Source organism: Clytia hemisphaerica, unplaced genomic scaffold, assembly GCF_902728285.1.
Source record: "Clytia hemisphaerica strain Z4C2 unplaced genomic scaffold, Clytia hemisphaerica genome assembly, whole genome shotgun sequence".
Lineage (NCBI taxonomy): Eukaryota > Metazoa > Cnidaria > Hydrozoa > Leptothecata > Clytiidae > Clytia > Clytia hemisphaerica.
This window is the reverse complement of record NW_027103758.1, coordinates 592841-612731: the sequence shown is the minus strand read 5'-3', so window position 1 is coordinate 612731 and position 19891 is coordinate 592841. Positions and strand designations below refer to the sequence as shown.

At 34.7% G+C, this 19891-nt stretch overlaps 1 protein-coding gene and 1 long non-coding RNA gene across 2 annotated transcripts; one reads left to right on the top strand and one right to left on the bottom strand.

Annotated features, from left to right (window-relative positions):
* Positions 1-622: 622 nt before the first annotated feature.
* Positions 623-18920, bottom strand: LOC136805571 (hypoxia-inducible factor 1-alpha-like). The gene is made up of 14 exons (XM_067062137.1): positions 18019-18920; positions 8951-9120; positions 6907-7001; positions 6184-6273; positions 5899-5991; positions 5513-5555; positions 3940-4016; positions 3564-3751; positions 3284-3390; positions 2625-2766; positions 2057-2286; positions 1866-1927; positions 1668-1743; positions 623-1323 (listed from the first exon to the last, which is right to left on the bottom strand). The coding sequence occupies exons 1-14, from the start codon at positions 18369-18371 to the stop codon at positions 623-625; spliced, it is 2427 nt and encodes an 808-aa protein (XP_066918238.1). The 5' UTR covers positions 18372-18920.
* Positions 14173-15315, top strand: LOC136805560 (uncharacterized). The gene is made up of 2 exons (XR_010846420.1): positions 14173-14265; positions 14471-15315. It is a non-coding gene; the product is annotated as an uncharacterized lncRNA (long non-coding RNA).
* Positions 18921-19891: the final 971 nt, after the last annotated feature.

The window sequence follows — 19891 nt, the reverse complement described above, 5'->3', positions numbered from 1 at the left end:
TTTAGGCCCGCCCCCAAACAATGACCGTCGTGGTGTAAGAGCTGAAAAAATCGAACGAGCGTCAATGTTTGATAGACTTATCATAAATTGACTTTCAATTCTATCCTATTGAACGGTTGTAAGAAGTTTAAGATATCGGAATAGATTCTTTTATTAGAATTATAGCAAAAACCGAAACTTTTGCAGTAAAATTCACGGATATCTGTTGAAGAGCACCTCGGCGCTAATTTGAGGAAATACAGTAATCTAAAAGGAGTCAAATTCGAAAAAAAAAAGCCAAGAATTCGTCGGAGGCAATACTTTGTAACGCTGTTTGTTCTCGAAGTGAGCATTGATGGGGTCTGGTATATAATTTTTAAAAAGAAGAAAAATGGGTGCATACATTATAAACAAAAAGTATAAAAAGAAAATCAAAAATTCCTACGAAAATTTGTACACAATTTTGAAAAAAAAGAAACAAAAACAGCAACTTAAGATAGAGGATAAGAGATTAAAGATTTCCCTTTTAAATTTTACACCGTTCAACTCTCATCACCCGATTTAATGAAACATACAAAACAAAGAGAACCTCTACGGAGGACACCCAGTCAACTTTAGAACACAATGGGAGAGTGTATCCGGTTCATGGTATAGGGGTGGTTGGTGGATAATTGTTGAATTGCACTCCCGTTTGCGCCCCTCCACTGTGCACTGAATGCGCGTCGCTCGACGATGGTGAAGTATTAGAGTTATTTAGAAAGTGAAACATCGAGCTTGTATTGCTAAATTCATTTTGCCTCGCCCAGTCAATCGTTCCATTATGCTGCGCCATATAATTATTGTCTATTAAGTGAGGCATGAAGGGTTGATGTTGAGTGTTTATAGAATGATGGTGGTGAAACATGTAATCTGAGGGCGGTGCAAGCGCAACGTTTGGCCCAACCATCTGTTCGTAAGTTTGGGCACGCACCATGTTATGTCCACCACCGCCACCATGTTGTGCTATGTTGGGTGAAAATAGACTAGGTGATTGTTGTTGTAAGTTTTCAGGGAGACGGTTTTGCTGCATGGGCGTTTGGGCGTTCGTTTGATTGAAAGAGACTGGCGGAAGAAAAGAGAAGCGAGGTTGCGGTGGAGGTTGTGTACTCATCATAGTGTCATAGTCCAAAGGAAGATCGAATGAAGAAAATTGATGAGTTGAAGAAGTGTTTGTCTGAAACAAGTCCGAAGGTGTCTGTTGTTGTTGTGGTATGTTGCTTGGCAACGGAGAATGTGCTGATTCGCCACTAGCAACCGATAAGGCTTGTTGTAATTCTATCGGGAGATTATAATCGCTCAAGGGACCTGAAGATGATAACAAAAATGATTAGAAAGTCATTTCCAAACACATGTTCGAGTTATCGAGACACAAGAATTCAATACACTCTTCTTTTTTCTAAGCATGTCGAAGCTCGATATGCTTAGCAAAACCTCATTTTCAGCCTTAATTTATGCTTGTTCATATGCTTGGACTTCGATTTGTTGATTTATTGATTTGTTTATTTTCTTTGGGCTCATAGAAATTTCAAACTTTTAAGTCGGAACATTGATTCGTCTCAAAGAATAAAAGTGTTTTTTTTGTCTTTTAGCTGCACGATTTTTTTACATTTCAGCTAGGAGGTATGCCTTGCACCATGTTTATTTTTTACCAATTTGAGCGTAAGTTATGCTTATAAGAAAAGAGCGTAACACTTTGTGTTTCTTGAAGGTGAAGAACTCGAGAAGCTTGATTCGAAGAGGGAATTTCCACCAATAGAGTGAACGAGAGTTTTCAAGTTCAGAGGAGAGGTTTCAAGTTTCATCAGAGAGAGGTAGGTTGTCATCTGGAGGTCTTTTTGTCAGGGTACTCTGTCGTCTGTTATCATCTTCGTGTCAAATGGCATACCAGCAGCTCCGACTTTCTCAAAATCTAAAATAAAACAAACATTTTTGTATAAGAATGAGAGCAAAACATGGTATGACTTTTAAAAAGTAATCTAGGTGATTTGACGTATAGTTTACATGGGAAAGCGAAACATTAGTAGAGATATAAGCCCACCTGGAGGGTTTTGCGCCAATCCTTCTAAGAAATTCCCCAAAGGCATTGGGATTCCCTCCTCGTCAGCACTCGATGTCGAAAGACTTGCACTCATTGGTCCTGGATGTCTCTTTGGAAAACCCAACTCTAATGCTTTGGATTCTTCTTCTGGCTCGACCAGGCCAAGAGCCTCTAGTGCCTTGCGGTCCGCTTCGTCTCTCAATTTCATCATAGCTCTGCCTTCTTCCTCGCTACAAGAAGTGAGTGAAAAAACACGATCAAGAAATGAATCGCCACAGGCAGATTTTTTAAGTATAGAGTTTTTCTAAAGTTACTTGCTATTTCTTTACGCAAATCGAACGTTTGCTTCCATAATGGCGGAACTTAGTCAAACTGAAAACCTCCATAGAATGATCAGGATAATCGAATTTCGAACAATGTGCCTATTGTTAAAGAGAACCATATCCCTATTGTTAAAGTAACAGAAAAGTAGTAAGACTAATGCTCACCTTCAGCAAAGCACAAGTCTCAGAGAAAAAAGCGTGAAGGTAACACTGAGAAATTAAGGTAAGGGATTGGAAAAGATTACCTCAGAACTCGATTGGTGGTGACCATGTAATCAGGTTTTCCATTTTTGTAAAGAACCCTTCCATAGCCAGATAACCAATTCCATTCATTGTTTTTGTTCTTCAGGCGAAACGTTCCGATGCTGGTCTTACCGCAGGTCACAACTAGAAAAGAAAACATTCAGAAAATGCAAAACACTTTTATCTTACCACTGTGCGGTGATAATTTTGTAAACCGGTGGTTAAAATATTTTCAACATAATTTCGATATTAATGCTTTCCAAAAAACATCTTGAGCAGGCCATGTAAAATTCATATTCCATTCTAAGAGGCAAACTTTTCTAGCTATTCGGTATGGTGTGTACAAGCCTTTTGTAATGTATGTAAGTAATAGTTTATTTCAAGTTGACGAACAGGTAGCAACAAAGGCTAATAAAAGTCAACGCTACTTTACAATTTGTAAGGTGATTACAAAAAGCCGACACCGTCAATATAGGTCCGGCAGATAAAAAAAGAGAACTACGATTGTAAAAGAAAATATTTTCCAATTTTTCCACCTTGCCTAAGTCAAAAAACCAAGTAACATAATTTCAATTTTCAAACCCAAACTCATTTCTCTGAGCAAGGATATAATAAATTATTAGAGAAACAACAGTAATGCAATACATAAAAGGTCGTTTACTTTCAGTGTGTTTACAGCGAACATGTTGGACGTCCAAACGATGTACCATGACGTAACTGGATCGACCGAAAATATCTTTCTTGCTGTATCCGAAGTATTCCTTTCCCCTGTGTTAGAGAAGGTAGTGTCATAATTTATCAAACTTAGAAACGAGGGAAATAAGTTGCGAGTATACCTGTAAAATGAGCGAGTACATGATTCTAAATTAGATTGACAAAAGATTTCGCCTTGCATTCAAGTAACGTTAAAAAACATAAGTAACGTTAAAAACATAACTAACCTAGCATCCAAGTCTAAAAAGCTCAAGTCGATTCTGTTTTTGCTGCAAAAAAGAGTTGATTTCATTCTGATTTCGAGAACGGAGACGGATGTTCGAGCGGGCGTGCACGTTGCGAAGAGCGCGTACTTCAGGTTAACGATATCTTGTTGCATGTTCAACTTGCGAATTCGACCTGTGATCTTGAACGGCTGCATAAAGGGAAAAGACAAATATTGTAATGGGAAAATTGATTTCCGTGCGCAGAGAAAAATAATTTTAATTAACTGGACTTTCGATGAATACTTTTAGGTAATGAATTGAAGATTAAGTGTGAACTGGTTTGAACGCATCTTTTTACAGCCATCCAGGTCATCGGTAAAGGGAACATTGGTCTTACCTTGTACATATCTGAAGTTCCATTATTGAGAACGCTTTTCAGTCTGACGATGAACTCGTGCTCCTTTTTGAACATATCTGTAATGAAAAAGTATCGTCAAATACTTTGTGAGAAAAAATTTTCGCGGAAAGAAACCATCAGAAAATTTTGCATATTGTGAGAATTAACTTTCACGAATGGCTCAAAATAACTCAAAACTCGTAAAAAAATCTCGTGATCCGTTATTTTTATTTGTTTTTTATTATCGCAGATTAAATATTGTGAAAGAGAGAAAGAGTTATTTAATCTGAAATTTTCCACGTCTATCAATTAAAAAAAAAACCGAAACTAAGTTTTTAACCCTTCGAGGATCTTCCTATTTTTTCCTTAGGGGGAAATGGGGGTTCAAGGCCACGTATTGACTGATTGGCAGATTTAATTCAACTGAAATTTGCTCCTGAAGGCTGATTTGTTGAATAAAAGAGCCTAGTAACTTAAAGAATTTGGTCCCAGGTCCCAGGAGTATGTAGTACTTTGTAAACTGGTCTGTAAAATAGAACTACTAGAGCTTTTGACTACTGGAAATATTTTGACCAGTGATAGGGAGTATGCAATATTTCATTTTAATCACGTGCCTGGTTAGTCTTTTACAGAATGGTTAGTTTTTCTAGCCAAAGTTCTCACTTTCAGCATTACCGCACGGCCCCCATGCCCCCCCCCAATATTTTGCAAAGTAATTTTTTTTAACTTTTTTTACTTTTTTTGGCCCTCAATTCGATTCGCACGCCGGGGGCCATGTACTGCTGATCCGATTTTGCTACAAAAATTGGCAACATTTTTATCAAAGATGTCAGATATTTTTTTTCTTGAAAATTTCTAGAGAACCATTCTGTATTTACTTCAACGAAACATTGAAATCATTGTGTGATAGATGGGGCAGGAGAGAGAGAGAAAAGGCCAAAATAAACATTCGTCCAAATTCGTTTCTTCTAATTAAACACGTGCGCTAAGAGACCGTCATAATAGATCTTAAATAAAAAGTGCTTGTTAAAGAAAGATATTTCAAAGATCATTAATTACAGTGTTTCCATGGCTAGGTATGATATAGAGTTTTGAAAACAAGCTCCAGCACATGTGTGTTAGGACGAGTATATTCTGCAAAACCCCTATCCTCTGCTACTATTAATATCAGGGTATCTGTGAGTAAAGGAGTAAAGAGAACCGGCTCTGTGAAAAAAAGTTGACACGAAATTGATGGAATACTATCAGAAGGAGATATCCAAAGTTTAACTCACTTTTTCTGATTTGTAAATTTCAAGTCAATGAAAAATCATAATTCTTTTTAATTAAAAAACCTCTTGTGTGGGGTATTTTTATGAAATCTCAGACGTACATAATTTAATTCAATCAAAAAAGGAAAGAGATTATTGTGATTGCGAACAACGTCTGTACACTGTGGGTGGTCTGCAGTGAAGGCATAGTATCATGTAAGCATGATCAAGCTTCCATTTTATTCTGGGCAGAGTGCAAAGGGCCAAAGGGTACATTTTGACGTCAGGAAGTGTGCAAAAGAGAAAATAAAATAAGAATATACCATCATCCATCAAATCTTGATTATTCTCATCCAATTCAACAATCTGAATGAATAATCAGAAAACAAAATCATGAAATATATTAAACAAGCAAAATATTTTATATTGTACGAAGTGTACATGCATACCAGGTATTATGGGAATAGGATGATTTTTATTGAATGATAGAAATAAGTATTCATCAATAATTGATGGCATTCTTATTTGTCTACTGTGTATTCTCAGAGGGCCACGAAAGATTAAAAAAGAAAATGATAAATATTGAAATAAATAAATAAATAACAGAATAAAAACTCCAGTAGTTAATCAAATCACATTAAAACACCAAAAAAAAACAATATAATAATTGAAGGTTGTTCAAGATTGTGTTGAATAGGTCAGGCTTTACCTTTTTGGAGGAGATGCTCTTGATGTAGAGCAATAGTTCATCTTTATCATCATTATGAACGAACGTTTCCAAAGATTGATGCAAAACTGAAGACTGAAAAATAAATAACAATTATATGAATAAAAAATGAATAATTATGTTTAAAATCAAAACATGAAAAAATGCTAAGTGATGTAACTTTAGTCCGTCCCATTGACAAAACAGTCCAGAGGACAAAAAAATACTTTTGAAGAAAAGATAAATAATGCAAATGTAAAGAATACAACAACAAAGTGAATTACCTACCTGTGAGTACCCCAGGTAATCTTTTACAGATTCTGAAGCAAAAAAGATTTCCCCATCCACAGTAACAACTAAAATAAATCCATCTAGAGCCTAAAATTGAAATTATGTAACAAATCTTGAGTACATTTTTATATGAGAAGAATCCCTTGACCATCTTTTCAGGATTATGTCTATTTTAATTACTTTTTGAAGAATACAAAAAGGGAAAAAATAAAACAAATCATCTATAATGAATTAGAGTAGAAACTGCTAAAACCTAGACTTTGACCAGAATTGAAAATTGCTACTTAAAAATGACAGATGGAAACGTAGTCTTCTCCCCTATCTGTTTGAAATGTGAATATGTATATGTAATCACATGATAACGAGTGCAATTCGAATATAACTGCAGGAGTGATTTCTTTGTTATTAATTTTATTGTTGTTTATTGATTTTCTTTCTCACAAAATAAATTTCGAATGCAATTAAAACGTTCAATGCAAAAAAAATGTAAGAAAGAACATTAAAATCAATTTTGTAAACATTGGCTCTGCATTGAAGAGTGTGATTAACGATTAATTGCTCTCTACAGAATGCAATTAACGATTAATTGCTCTCTTTGAGGCTGTGCCAAATAAGAAAAAATAACCCATCGTGCGATTAGAACTCATAACAACTTATAACATTTGTGAAAAAAAAAAAAACTTTCAAATCAGACCTATATGTATCAAAGTTTAAAGTTACCTTATTCAAAAAATGGTTAAATCTATTGTCATTTTTAGAGGCAGTAACTTCTGTCTTCCCATTTGCCGTTGAATCCTTTTTGTCATTGACAGCACCTGAAAGCAAAAATGGAGTTTCTTTGAAAACCCAGCAATTATCTTTGTTTACTCTCGGGTACTTAATAGCCGCCCCCCCCCCGCTTATTAATTTTTAGAAAATTTTCCACCCAGGACATTCTTATTCCAACCCCCCGCTTATCAATTTTTGGGAAAATGTTTTTGAAAGTTCCCTTTTTTGTCCTAATTCAGCTGTATTAGCCTCCTTTTCAAAAATTTTCCACCCAGGACATTTTTATTCCAACCCCCTGCTTATTCCAACCCCCCCGGCTATTAGGTACCTGAGAGTAAAAACAATAACAATAATCACCTGTAAATAAATAATGAGTGAAAAGGGTAGCCTTTTTAAATTTACCATGAAATTTTGATTTAACCAGAAAGAAATTCCGGTAGACGTGTAAAAATGAAAATCAAAAAGTAAGTGATTTAAAAAAGCTTTTAAATAGAAGTGCTTGACTTGCTTGAATTTTCTAGCAAAAAATCCGGTTAGTGTAAAACGCAGGTCACAGGTCACAGGTCGCAGGTCACAGGTCACAGGTCAACAAAGTGCAGACCGGAAAAAAAATAAGATCATAACATATACATAACATAACATCAATACATAGCGCATTAAATTTAAAAAAAGTAATACATGCTATTTAGATATTATAAAATGACAATTGAATAGAATAACAGCCTATTTTGACATGGTGACACTTACTTACAAAAATAATGACAAAATCATAAAATATGATGCCTAACAAGACAAAAGCACGAAAAATATTTATTATACAAAATGTGATGTGGATGGTGTGAATGGATATAAAATGGCACCAAACAGAAGCTTGCAAGGACCCTAAGAGAGTGGTTTTAGAAGGATGGAACTAATTAATTATTCAGTTATTATTTTAATGTCTTAATGAAAATTTTTGACAAAAATATTAACAGAATCATAAAATATGATGCAAGAACAGACAAAAAAACGAAAAATATTTATAATACAGAATGTGATGTAGATAGTGTGAATGGATATAAAACGGTACCAATCAGAAGCTTGTGAGGTCCCTAAGAGAGTGGTTTTAGAAGGATGAAACTAAATAATTATTCAATTGTCATTTTAATGACTTAATGACTTAATGACAATTTTTGACAAAAATATTGACAGAATAACAAAATATCATGTCTTACAAAAGAAAAACACCAAAAATAGTCAGCATGCCGATGTGGATTATAACAAGATTGGCTGGATATAAATTACACCAAATCAGAAGCTCGTAAGTTCTCTGAGAAGGTAGTTTTAGAGCGATTTGTTTTATTATATGTAACCATCATATAACATTACAAACATTACAATATGTAATATACCTGTTATACGTATAATATGGTTTCAAATATTTTCTGGTCTGCGTTATACACGGCGCAAACTGCGAAAGATCGATAAAAGCACATGGTTAAATTTTGATGTTTGAAATGGTTTTATATGGATGAAAATGCTTGAGAATTATGTTTTTGATAATTCTTTGTGTTTTCCAAACATTTTCCTCTGCAATGACATTGATTAGAGTTAACCTGTTATCATTGACCTGTGACCTGTGACCTGCGACCTGTGACCTGCGTTTTACACTAACCGCAAAAAATCAAATTTGAATGAATTTTTCCCCCATTTTAAATTTTAAAAGTTTTAAATTAATGGTGATTAGAATGACTTTGACAAAAAAAACTCAAGTCTTTGGGTGCCAGTAATGACAAAGAAGTTCAATACGTGAACATTTAAAAAGGTTTTCAGACTTACATGCTTTGTAAAGATAATTTCATAGGAACGTAAGGCTCAATTGTGACCAAAATATAACAACAAATTTAGGAACAATAGTAAATAAAGTTAGAACAGTAAGCACAATATAAAGTACCATTTGAGAATATTAGACCTGGGAAAGAATAGCCTATAATTAAGGCATGAGAGGTAGGCTTACCTTTAAAAAAGTTTTTATTTCTGAGGAAACTGACACTCAACCTTAGAATTGATAATTTGTCTAAACGTGCAATAACATCTTCTGGGAAGGGTAAAAGTTTTGCTAGGTTGTCAAGTTCACTGTTCAAACGATCTCGATGGCGCTTTGATGGATTCACCGACTGGTTATATCTAGAATAGAGAAATTCATTGATAAATAAAATAAAATAAATATGACTCATGCTAGATATAATATTTACTGAAAATCAGGGATGGACAGTAAGCTAAGTCTGTACGATTAAAACTAGCTGAGCTTGCAAATACATTGCAGTTGAGTTGTTAAAGAAATCATCAAAACAAAAGAGCTGGCTTTTCACCAGTTGCAGTAGGGAGCTAGGTTTAATAATACAATGTACTATTACACATTTTGGAGTACAATAATTGACGTCTGATCAAGAGGAACAAGAATAAATTTGCAGTTTGTCAGAGTCAGTGTCAGTGAGATTCATAGTTAAAATTATTGTGTGACTAAAATGTGCGACCCCTGGGTATTCGTCAAATATGATTAGACCAAGACATGTGAAAGAGCTTTTCTAAGAAAAGGTAGAGCATATACAAGCAAAAACAAATTTGAAAAAGTGACGTCACTCAAAGCTTAAATTCAGAATAATGAAATCAGGACGTAGCAATGTCTTCTGTCAAAGCCCAGACACATCGCGTCCTTGGAATAAAAGGGTTCCATTTGACATTTCGTGGTTGTCACATGCAAAAGTGAAAACTCATGCAATTTGATTGGTTAAAACTTTTCTTACAAAACAAAGAGGTTATATCATAGACTCATTTACACATTTTGATTGGCTAAGTGGTAGTTAGGTGGAACCTTTCTGTTCCAAGCCATTTTTCCATTTATTCTTCCAAATAGAACCTTTTTAGTTTGAAAATTTTATTCACTAATCAGATTGCACACAAAATTTCACATTACTATTGCATTGGCTTAGCAAGAAACTGTTTTACAAAATAACTTCTGGTCTGCAAAATGCAGAAACTTTGTTAGTTTCTCCTCAAACCCCTCTCTAACAATCAGGTGCGCGCAATTATGTTAAGTGGACGATTACAAATGAAAAAGCGCTGACTTTTTATTTAAAAGACTTTGATGTAAAAGAATATTGAATAAGAATTGAACCATTGATATGTGTACTGCCTTGCTTTTTTTAATCCAAAGAAAGTGAATTTTGGAATTTAGCTCACTATGATAACACTCAATTCTAACTCAACTGAACCCCTTGAACTATGTAAAATTAAATAAAAAAGCATAATTTTGGCTAATTTTTGCACAAAATTAAGGGTCACTCACAAAATTGGAAGTAAAATTAGAAAATTGTTAAAGTCAAGAATTGCTGTTTGTGGGTCAGTTTACTATTTGATCGAATTGCAAGGAGGCTATTTGACCCATTTTTGCTACTTATTTCTTATTAAGATGCTTTGGTTGGGGTTTTATGATCTTTGTATGAACTTGGTCTTGCATATTTTTCAATAAAATTCAGAACAGCTTTTTCATGCCTGTATTTTGTTTTGTATATAATTCAAGATGACAGATGATGGAATCACGTTGATTCTAATGGTTGAATTTTTTCTTATCTTTAGTTCTCAAACGAAAGCAGGAATTTGATGCCAGTCTTATTTTTTAAAAGAATCCTTTCTGATTGGATAAAAACACTTCACCTTCATTTGATTGGATATTAAACAATCATATGGCAATATTTTGATTGTCAACAAAATAAAGCAATCAATATCACCATGATTGGATAATAAAATATTTAGCGCTTTCACAAGCCTTTGTGATTGAACAGAATATATACCACAGGAAAACTCATGAAACCTGCCAACTTAATTTTGAGTTTGGCAAATCCCCAAGATTGGCAAACAATCATTTTTCCGACTCATGGCTTTTCTCTTTGAACTTTTATTTTTATTTTTTGTTGATTTATTGCGTCGTCGATGACTTGCGCATCATCGATGACTTGCGACACATTTCTATGGAAACACACAGCATTTTCCAAGCTGCCTATAGGTTTGCGGGAATGTGTTTAAGGACAGGAGTGACAGACCATATACATAAATATGGCAAAACAGTTGGGTTGTTCATTTTCAATTTTTGATAGATTTGATTTCTACCCCTCTGATATGCATAAAACAATGCATATCTGTGCATATATAAACTATGCATAGTTTGAGAATCCATTTTTCCCAATTTTTTTTTGCCGACTGAAAGACAGACCAACAGACCGACCGACTGGCTCCAAAACGGAACAAGTTATTTGTGATTGCGAAAACTCACACACACTACAAACCCAAAAAAATATTTAAAATCTAATAAAATTTAAGAAGATTTTTATTGTAATTTTGATAAAAGTGAAATTTTTATCATCTTTTTTCGCAAGTTTATTCCTCCAAATTTTACCATTTGAGATTTTAAAAATCTGTAAAAATAGCTTTCGAAAAATTAAATAGCTTTGTCATTATGGTTAAAATTAAATAGTTAGCTACTTATTATTTAATTTGTCTTTGAAATTTAATCGGATTTTAAATAAATTTTAATTACTTAATTAAATTTCATTAGATTTTTAAATATTTTTTGGGTTTAACACTCTTACAGTAGCTAGAAGTTAATTTTCTGGACTCAGCATTTGCATTTGAATGGCATGCATATTAAAGGCCGTTCGTAAAATATTGTTTGGTTCCTGTCATTCAACTTTGAAAAAGTGGGTCGGTCGGTCGGTCGGTCAGTCGGTTGGTCGGTCGGTCGTAAAAAAAATTTCTGTTGGTCGGTCGGTCGTAAAAAAAATTTCTTGGTCGGTCGGTCGTAAAAAAAATTTCTGTTGGAAAGGATATCCCTGAGAGTCGGGTGGGATTTACGAAATGGGCGTTAAAACATAAAATCTCCGCCCATGAAGAACGGCCTGTCAAAGATATACCTTACAGTACTGTACTGTACTGTAAGTGGATAAATTTTAGCGTGGATTTAATTTGGCGATTGGCCAAAATACGATTTTTGGCGGGGATTTAATTTGGTGATAGATCAATTTCGTAAAAGTTGGCGAGGATTTAATTTGGCGAGGATTTAATTTGGCGAATTGGAAATTTTGTCACACTGAAATGGGTGAAAATTACACAAAAATATACCTAAAATTTGTGATCTTTCCCATAATTCTCTTTTTGTTAAATTTGGCTGGGATTTAATTTGGCGAATTGCCGAATTTAGAAATTTTGGCGAGGATTTAATTTGGCGAATTTTGGCAAAATTCGCAAAATTCGCCAATTTTAATCCTGCCAAAATTTATCCACTTAAGGTACCCACCATAGGTGTGTGGGACGAAAATAGTTAGAGTTTTTATTTTATTAACGAGATACTTAATATTCTTCTTTTAGGTACTCGATGACATAGATTTGGCGTGATCAGTTTAGGTCTATACTTTATGTACTGTGACAATGAAATATATGTCGCGCCGCTCGCTGTATGATAAAAGCGAGTTTATGTATTCGAGATAGTATTCGAGATAAATCGAGGGGGACGGTATAAAGCAAAGCTGAAATAGGACCGAAATCACAGTCCACTTTGCTCGACGACGGTAAAAACACCATCAAGATACCCTTGTCTATTTAGGTGAGCAAAGGCGATATAGAGCCGTACATCAACTATCAACTTTGTTTTGTATCGATTTCACTTACCGTCGCCCTCAATATCCTCTGATACATAAACTCGGTAAAATTACTGTGACGGAGGGTGACGAAGGAGTTCTAGCCTAGCAGATACCGTGAGTGGTCCTAAATCTGACAGCCCTGCCTAATTCCGACCCCCCAAATGACTGTTATGAAAAAAATTCTATGTTTACGAACATTCCCTCTCCAAGTTGAACGATAAACTATTGCAAGAACTCTTGAAACAAAACATCCAACAAGATGACTATTTTATGTCACAAGATGTCAATTAATGTGATCAAAAAAGTGAGAGTTGTAAAAATAATTACTTTTTACGTTTTTATGATGCTGTTAGTTACTATTGTTGTCATTTATGACGTTGTACATATTGCAATAAAAAATTATGTTTTGTATAAGAAGCAATTATTGTTATTTGGTTTGATTGGTTCAATGTATCAAATCTCTCAGTTTAGTTGACACTTTGGTATCTTCGTCGCGTCACAGCGAAAGGTTTGTTTTTATTTTAGTTTGTATCTTTGAAAGACTTTAGGCAGCGCTGTCGAATTTAGGACCACTCACGGTAAATACCTTACCTAGCCTAGCGGCAAACCAGCTTCCCGACCCTCCGACTGCTATTTCTGATGAAAAATTAGGGTCGGTCGGGTGACGGCAACCAAACTATTTTTTACGAACGGCCAAAGCATTTTTCTTCATTTTCATGCATTCAAACAAAACAGAAAGACCAAGAAGTTACTGTCGCAATATATAAATATTTGAAAACTGTACAAGAGAGAGAGTGAGAGGGAGAGACAAATCTAAACAAACATGTGAAGCCTCTGAAAAACCATACTTTTGATTTATTTTCGGTTCCTTGTGCTCCTTTGGCTTTTTCTCTTTCTTATTTGAAGTCTTTGTCTTCTTTTTTTTCCCTTTGGCAACATTGACATCTTTCACTATGGACGAGCCATTTTCAATGCTCAAGTTCATACACTCCTCAACCAACGACTCCTGTAGTTTGGTCATGTTTGACATTGAAAATATATCTTGTTTTTAATGTTATGTTATGTTAACAGGTAACGATGGCGCAACTCGTCCAATAATTTCAAAAGCATAAATCCAACTCAATTATAATTAAAGATCAACTCTACTATCAATCAAACATACTAAAGATTTGAAAAGTAAATACTGAAAAGATTTGTATTTATTGACTTTGCTTTGTTTGCCTTAACCTAGGTCACATTAGCGAGGTTAAGCAAGAAGCTATCTATTACGTACGGAATCTATTACGTGAGTTTTTTGCGGGCTAGAGCCCGAATCTCAAGGCTAACTCTGTCCCGTGAAATTTGACCCGTACGTCGTATTTTGGGGAGTGGATCTATTGCGCGAAATTCTCCAATCTCACGTAATAGATATCGATTAGGATATAAGCATGATAACGGGAAATTTACCTTACGGAGATTGGGCTGAATCGTTTAGGACCAAAAATCAACCGAAAAAAATGTAAACATAATTTTTTTTGCTTTCTGACAAGTTTGAGCTGAGCAAACTAACAGAAGAAAGTTTTTGCATCTCATCTGTGGAAACTATGATGCATACAAACAAAGTGAAAGGATTTATTGCACAAAAGAAGGTCAAGATGTAAGTGTAATAATATAATCTTTGCTGAATTTTTTATCAAACCTATAAACTAAAACAATAACAGAAGTTTCTTTCTGGTTCTTTAGTGTTTAGTTTTTCTTCTCTTCTTTATCTTGCTTTTTATATGCTCTCAAATTACAAATACATCCAAAGTACCCATTACAATGAACAGCATGTAACCATATTTCTTTTTCATGTTTTTCAGTGTTTCTTTGGTGCCATCATCAAGTGCGAAGAAGCCAAAGTTATAATGTCACCCACCCAAAGCAACAAAAACACGAAAAAGACTGCTCTGCCAAGCTCAAATAAATTTACCCTTCCACGACCCGAAGCATAACAGAAGAAATCTTTATTTATTGTTCAAATTTCTACTGCTACAACTAAGCAACGAGATTCAATTTCTGCTCTTCATCATCCAGTCATCAACTATATATTGTACGTACAAATCAGCCTGCTAAAGAACCTGATGTCGCACAACTGCTGAACTTCAAACCGTTCTCAAAAATTATATGAAGCTCTATCTTCTGGACAACCGCTTCAGCTTTAAGTTCTCAATCCTTTACTGAAAAATTTTAATTGACTGGTCATCCTTCAACTTCTTCGACATTATAACATTATAGCGTTCCAGAAAGTTTGGTTTGATTCTAAAGAGACATCTCCCTTCCTAAAATAGATATATTGATACCTTGGAATGCAAAAAAGTAGAAGAAGGAACACCTGCCACCACCTGCCATATATGAAACACGATACTGGGTTTGCACACTTTTTTATTAGAGTGTTTTTATTGAATAATGCTAATGGTGAAGCATTCATATATAGAAATTTAGCTAAATAAGGATGACATACTATACACTATGCTCTTACAGATTATTTTTTTGTTTATAAATAAAGCAGTAATTTCTGATTGGTACCTATGTAAACTAGGAATGACATTATGAAATTATATATTTTTATTGCAATGTTAAGAATTCATTGAAATGATAAGTCCATAGACATATTTTTTGTTTATAAAAATGTTGAATAAAAATAGTAAAAGTAATATAGAGAAAACTCTGACTATGCTTGTCTAGTTTTAATTTTTGTGAAAACAGTTGTATTGGGAAAAAACTTAGATTAAGATTGAAAGTAAGGGGATTTTATAGACCAAACCACCAACAAGAAAGCTGGAAAAGAAAGAAAGAAAAAGAAAATTTTCGAAGTTGGGGCCGAAAGTGAGATACGGAAAAATAAACATTACGTCATACGTAATAGATCGCCTTTTTTGCTTAACCTCTTTTTACTCTATGCCGTGAAGCTTTAGGAATCAGGCTAAAATGCCTCGGATCCAGTCTAAAAACTCACGTAATAGATTCCGTACGTAATAGATAGCTTCTTGCTTAACCTCGCTATTTTCTCTGGTAGAGAAACTTCCATTTTCTTCCCCAATTTTCCACTGGAATAATTTTTCCGAGCTCGATAGGAAGTATGGTGAATATTCCGGGGGTTCGAATAAAAAAACTAATTATCTTAACTAAACTCTTGAAAACTTATCACTGTTAAAATACTGAATTTCGTAGTTTTTGTTATAAAACTTTTTGTAAAGGTTAAAAAAAATCATCAAAATATATTTTAAATATCTATTTTTTCATTTAGAATTAAACAAGCAAGCCCCCGTCAAAATCGAAAAAAAGAAATCACTCGCAAGCAAATGGAAAATCTGCAAAGGCCGCTCCGTAATATGGATGTTCCGAGGATTTTCAGTTTCAGAACCGGGACATTCGGATTCCGCCCCAAAAGGGCGTCGTTTGCGGGATCGAATATGGGGCGTGTAGTAAAAGCTAATAAAAAGCCTTTTCTAATTTGAGGTTCATGGGTACTGTTTCATCGAAACTTTTTGAGAAGTAAAGAATAAATCGTAATGATATCTGAGTCTTTGTGTAAGCATCTCAAATTTTTATTATTCATAGGGGTAGCTAGATACCCAGCAAAATTTATGGATGAGAGCGGTTTTTACAGCACTGTAAGTATTGTCTTTGTTTTATCAAAAGATAATGAATATGTCATAAACGTCTGCACTCCCTCATAAATTTTGCAGGGTATCTTGCTACGCCTATGTTATTTCTTGATAGAATAGAGAGAGAAAACAGACGAATAAAGAGCACGAAAAAAGAGAGGGGAAGCGATGGATCATTTATGCGTTCTCGATGTCTTGGAACTATTTTTAGAAACGAAGTTTTATCAAACGCCCGTTTTTTATGTTGATAGCAGTGGCGTTGTGGCAGGGGGGGCCGGGGGGGCCATGGCCCCCCCAGCGGAGCTTTTTTGAAGGGGCGCCGAAGAGCAAGGGGCGCCAAAAGAAATGTTTTTAAAAGCCCCAATCTTAAAAATCATACTTTATGCGCCTTAAATTGCGCCCAGGACCAACTTTACTGAGATAATTTTAAAATACTTAAAATTTTTTTTCGCTCGCTTCGCTCGCAATATAGTTTAATTGGTAACTTCTTTGCAATCTAGCTAATTTATAAGTTTTTTTGTGTACAATATAGCATTATTAAATGAAAATCTAACTGTGCCCCAAGACCAATTTGTTGACAACAATATTGAAATCATAGAACATCAATTTTTTCATTTTTTCAAGTCTCTTTTCACTCTACCAAGTGTCAAATTTGTCTATTTTTATTTAGTGATTTAGGGTGTCTTGACAGTCAATTTTTAAATTTTTTCTAGTCGGCCCCAACCATGGTGGGGCCTGCTTTTCCATTCATCAAAGATATACACTTTTTTTTTATAAGAACAATTTTATAAGAACAATGAGGCTCAAAAATGCCAAAAAATAAGAACAATTTAAGAACAATCCTGAGCCTGGAGTTGCTGAGTTTTAGGTAAAATAAGGGCCAAATTATAATGAAATTAGGGTTCAAACCCAAAAATACCCCCAAATTTGCCCTAAAAATAAGAACAGGATAAGAACAATTTGAGGCTCGAAGTGCCAAAAAAATAAGAACAGCCGAGCCTCAACAAAAATTTACTGGTTCTTATAAAAAAAAAAGTGTATCTACTCTTCTCCACTAAATATTTCCTTCCTCGTTATGTCTAGGCAAATGAATTAGTAAAGGTTTAGAAACTGGTGGGTGGGGGCACCACTTTGGAAAATTGAAGGGGGCGCAATTTAAAAAAAATTGACTTTGGCCCCTCCAGAAAAATTTTCCCACAACGCCACTGGTTGATAGAGTCCTTTTGTCTCTCCCCTCAATTTAATCTTTCGAATGAATAGATCACGAATTTCGAATTAAACAAGTTATAATAATTTTTGTAACGTGCATGAATTCTACATTTATTTCAAACACCTTTTTTATGAATTGATGAGTTATATATAAGCGAGAGATTGGAAAGTACCGATTTTTTTCTCGAACAGAACAAATCACTTACTCCAAAAATAAAACTTAAGTACTTTTTTCTCGTCTTACAGGCCCTTACAGCTACACCTTTTTTCTGCCGCGGAAAATATATTTAATTTCATATAAGTGTGTCTGAGCAAAACTCATCAAAAAAGGAGAAAAACTTAAATTCAATTAGGCGCACTTCCGTTTCAAACTTCAAATGTGGTCTCTGCCTTTCAAATCAGATCAAATAAATTTATTTTGAATTGAAAATGAATTTAAGAGAACGCCAAGTACTTATTTGTAAGATTGTCTGTGAAAACCGACAGAGAGTGTATGGAGAGACAAGAATATTTGAGACCTATAACTGAAATGTTTCGACGACTTCACTTACGTTCGATCACCTGAGGCTCGACTTCCTCTTCCCGCACTTCCTCCTCCACGGTAACGTCGATCGCTCCGCCGTTCGCCTCTACCGCTGTTACGCACGGGAGCCAAATTAGAATTGATATTAGGTCGAATGTCTCTTGTGTTGATGGGATGATGATGGTTATTACTCATCATTGAGTTTGCTGACGTCAGCATTTGGTGGTGGAAGTGCACGAAATCGTTCATGACTGGTGGGTTATAGTCTGTGATCATTGAAGGGTGCTCACTCATTGGCGTGTGGTGTGGCGGGAGGTATTGGTCATTTTGTGTCACGTGATGGCTACTATACATGTCTGGAAAACCTACCCCAAGCCACATTTTTGAATACACAAATTGAAGTACACGAAATGTATGTAAAACGCAATGAAAACTTTCCTCTTCTTGTATATTATATTGCAAATATGATCAAGCAAGACAGTAAGAGATGTTAATGAATTTGTGATCAGAGGTTGTAAACGAAATTAACCTCCCGCCGTTCAATTGTAGATCTGCAAACGCTCAACAACTTTTTGTACATAAATTCAACAAATATTCCGACCAACAAATTACAAAGTCTTTAGTAAACCAAACCAACTTTACAGCAATTTTTCGATGTATACAAAGTATCTGCAAACAATTTCGTGATTTTATGATCTACAAAAATTTCAAGAAATGTTTACGAATATATAAATGCCTGTTAGACAGTTTGAAAGAAATCAAAATGTATCAAGCGAATGACCATATAGCACCTGCCCATAAACCAATGCCTTCAAGAAATTATTCATTCAAAAGCCAGAGTATAAATTTCAACAACCATGATATTTGAATAAGACCCAAGAAATTTTTTGAAAGCTATTGAGAATTTGAAATATTAGCTTGCTTGCGTGTTACGATGTCCAACCATTTTTGATTTCACACTCAAAACTTTCCTGTGGTTACGTCTCAAAAATTTTTACGGAAGGTTAAAAGACAATTTCTGATTCTACATTTTTTTCTTTCTTATTTTTAATCAATTGTAATAGTTAATCTGTAGGAACAAAAGGAGATAAAAAGATGTATTTTATAAAGAGTATTTTTGAACAAATAGTAGCACTCTGACCTCTGCCCTCTCACTTCAGTCCGTCAGACATGCGATACGACCACCCTGCTCTCTCAAAGAGCCTACGGCCCGAATATATCTATTCATCACTGAACTTGAAAAGAAAAGACATATTAAGTTTGAAACAGACGCTTTTTAACAAAATCCTTATTAATAATCTGTGGATATTTTTAGTTTCAGAAAAAAATATTTTAAACCTTATCGGCACCTGGCTAGTTATGGGTGGAAAGGGGTTCGTTTTTCTCTGAGTATCTTAAAAGCTAAGATTCTTGTTGTTTTAAAAAATAGGCCAATTTTTTTTCTGGTTTTGTCGAATATTCCAAACGACTTGTTTAATGTAATTATCAATTTTCATTTCCGGAGAAAAACAATTTAACTACATCTTGTAATTTGACTTTTTCTAGAAGCGTGATTACTCTTAGGTTCCAAATAACGGGGGGGGGGTCGAATAAACGGGGGGGGTTGGAAAATTTCCTAGATTTTAATAAACGGGGGGGACCTAATTGCCGGGGGGGTTGGAAATTGTACTTCTGAAACCCAAAAATAAGGTAAAATAGGCTAAAATCAGGCTATTTAGAGCAAAAAAGGGGCCTTCTCTTTGACAGCTGAAAATATTCTTAGAGATTAATGAACGGGGGGGGGGGTCCTAATAAGTCCGGGGGGTTGGAAAATTTTCGAAAAATTAACAGCGCGGGGGGGGGCGGTTTATTTGGATCCTAAGAGTAAGATGCTAAAATTGTACAATCTTCTTACTTCCCTT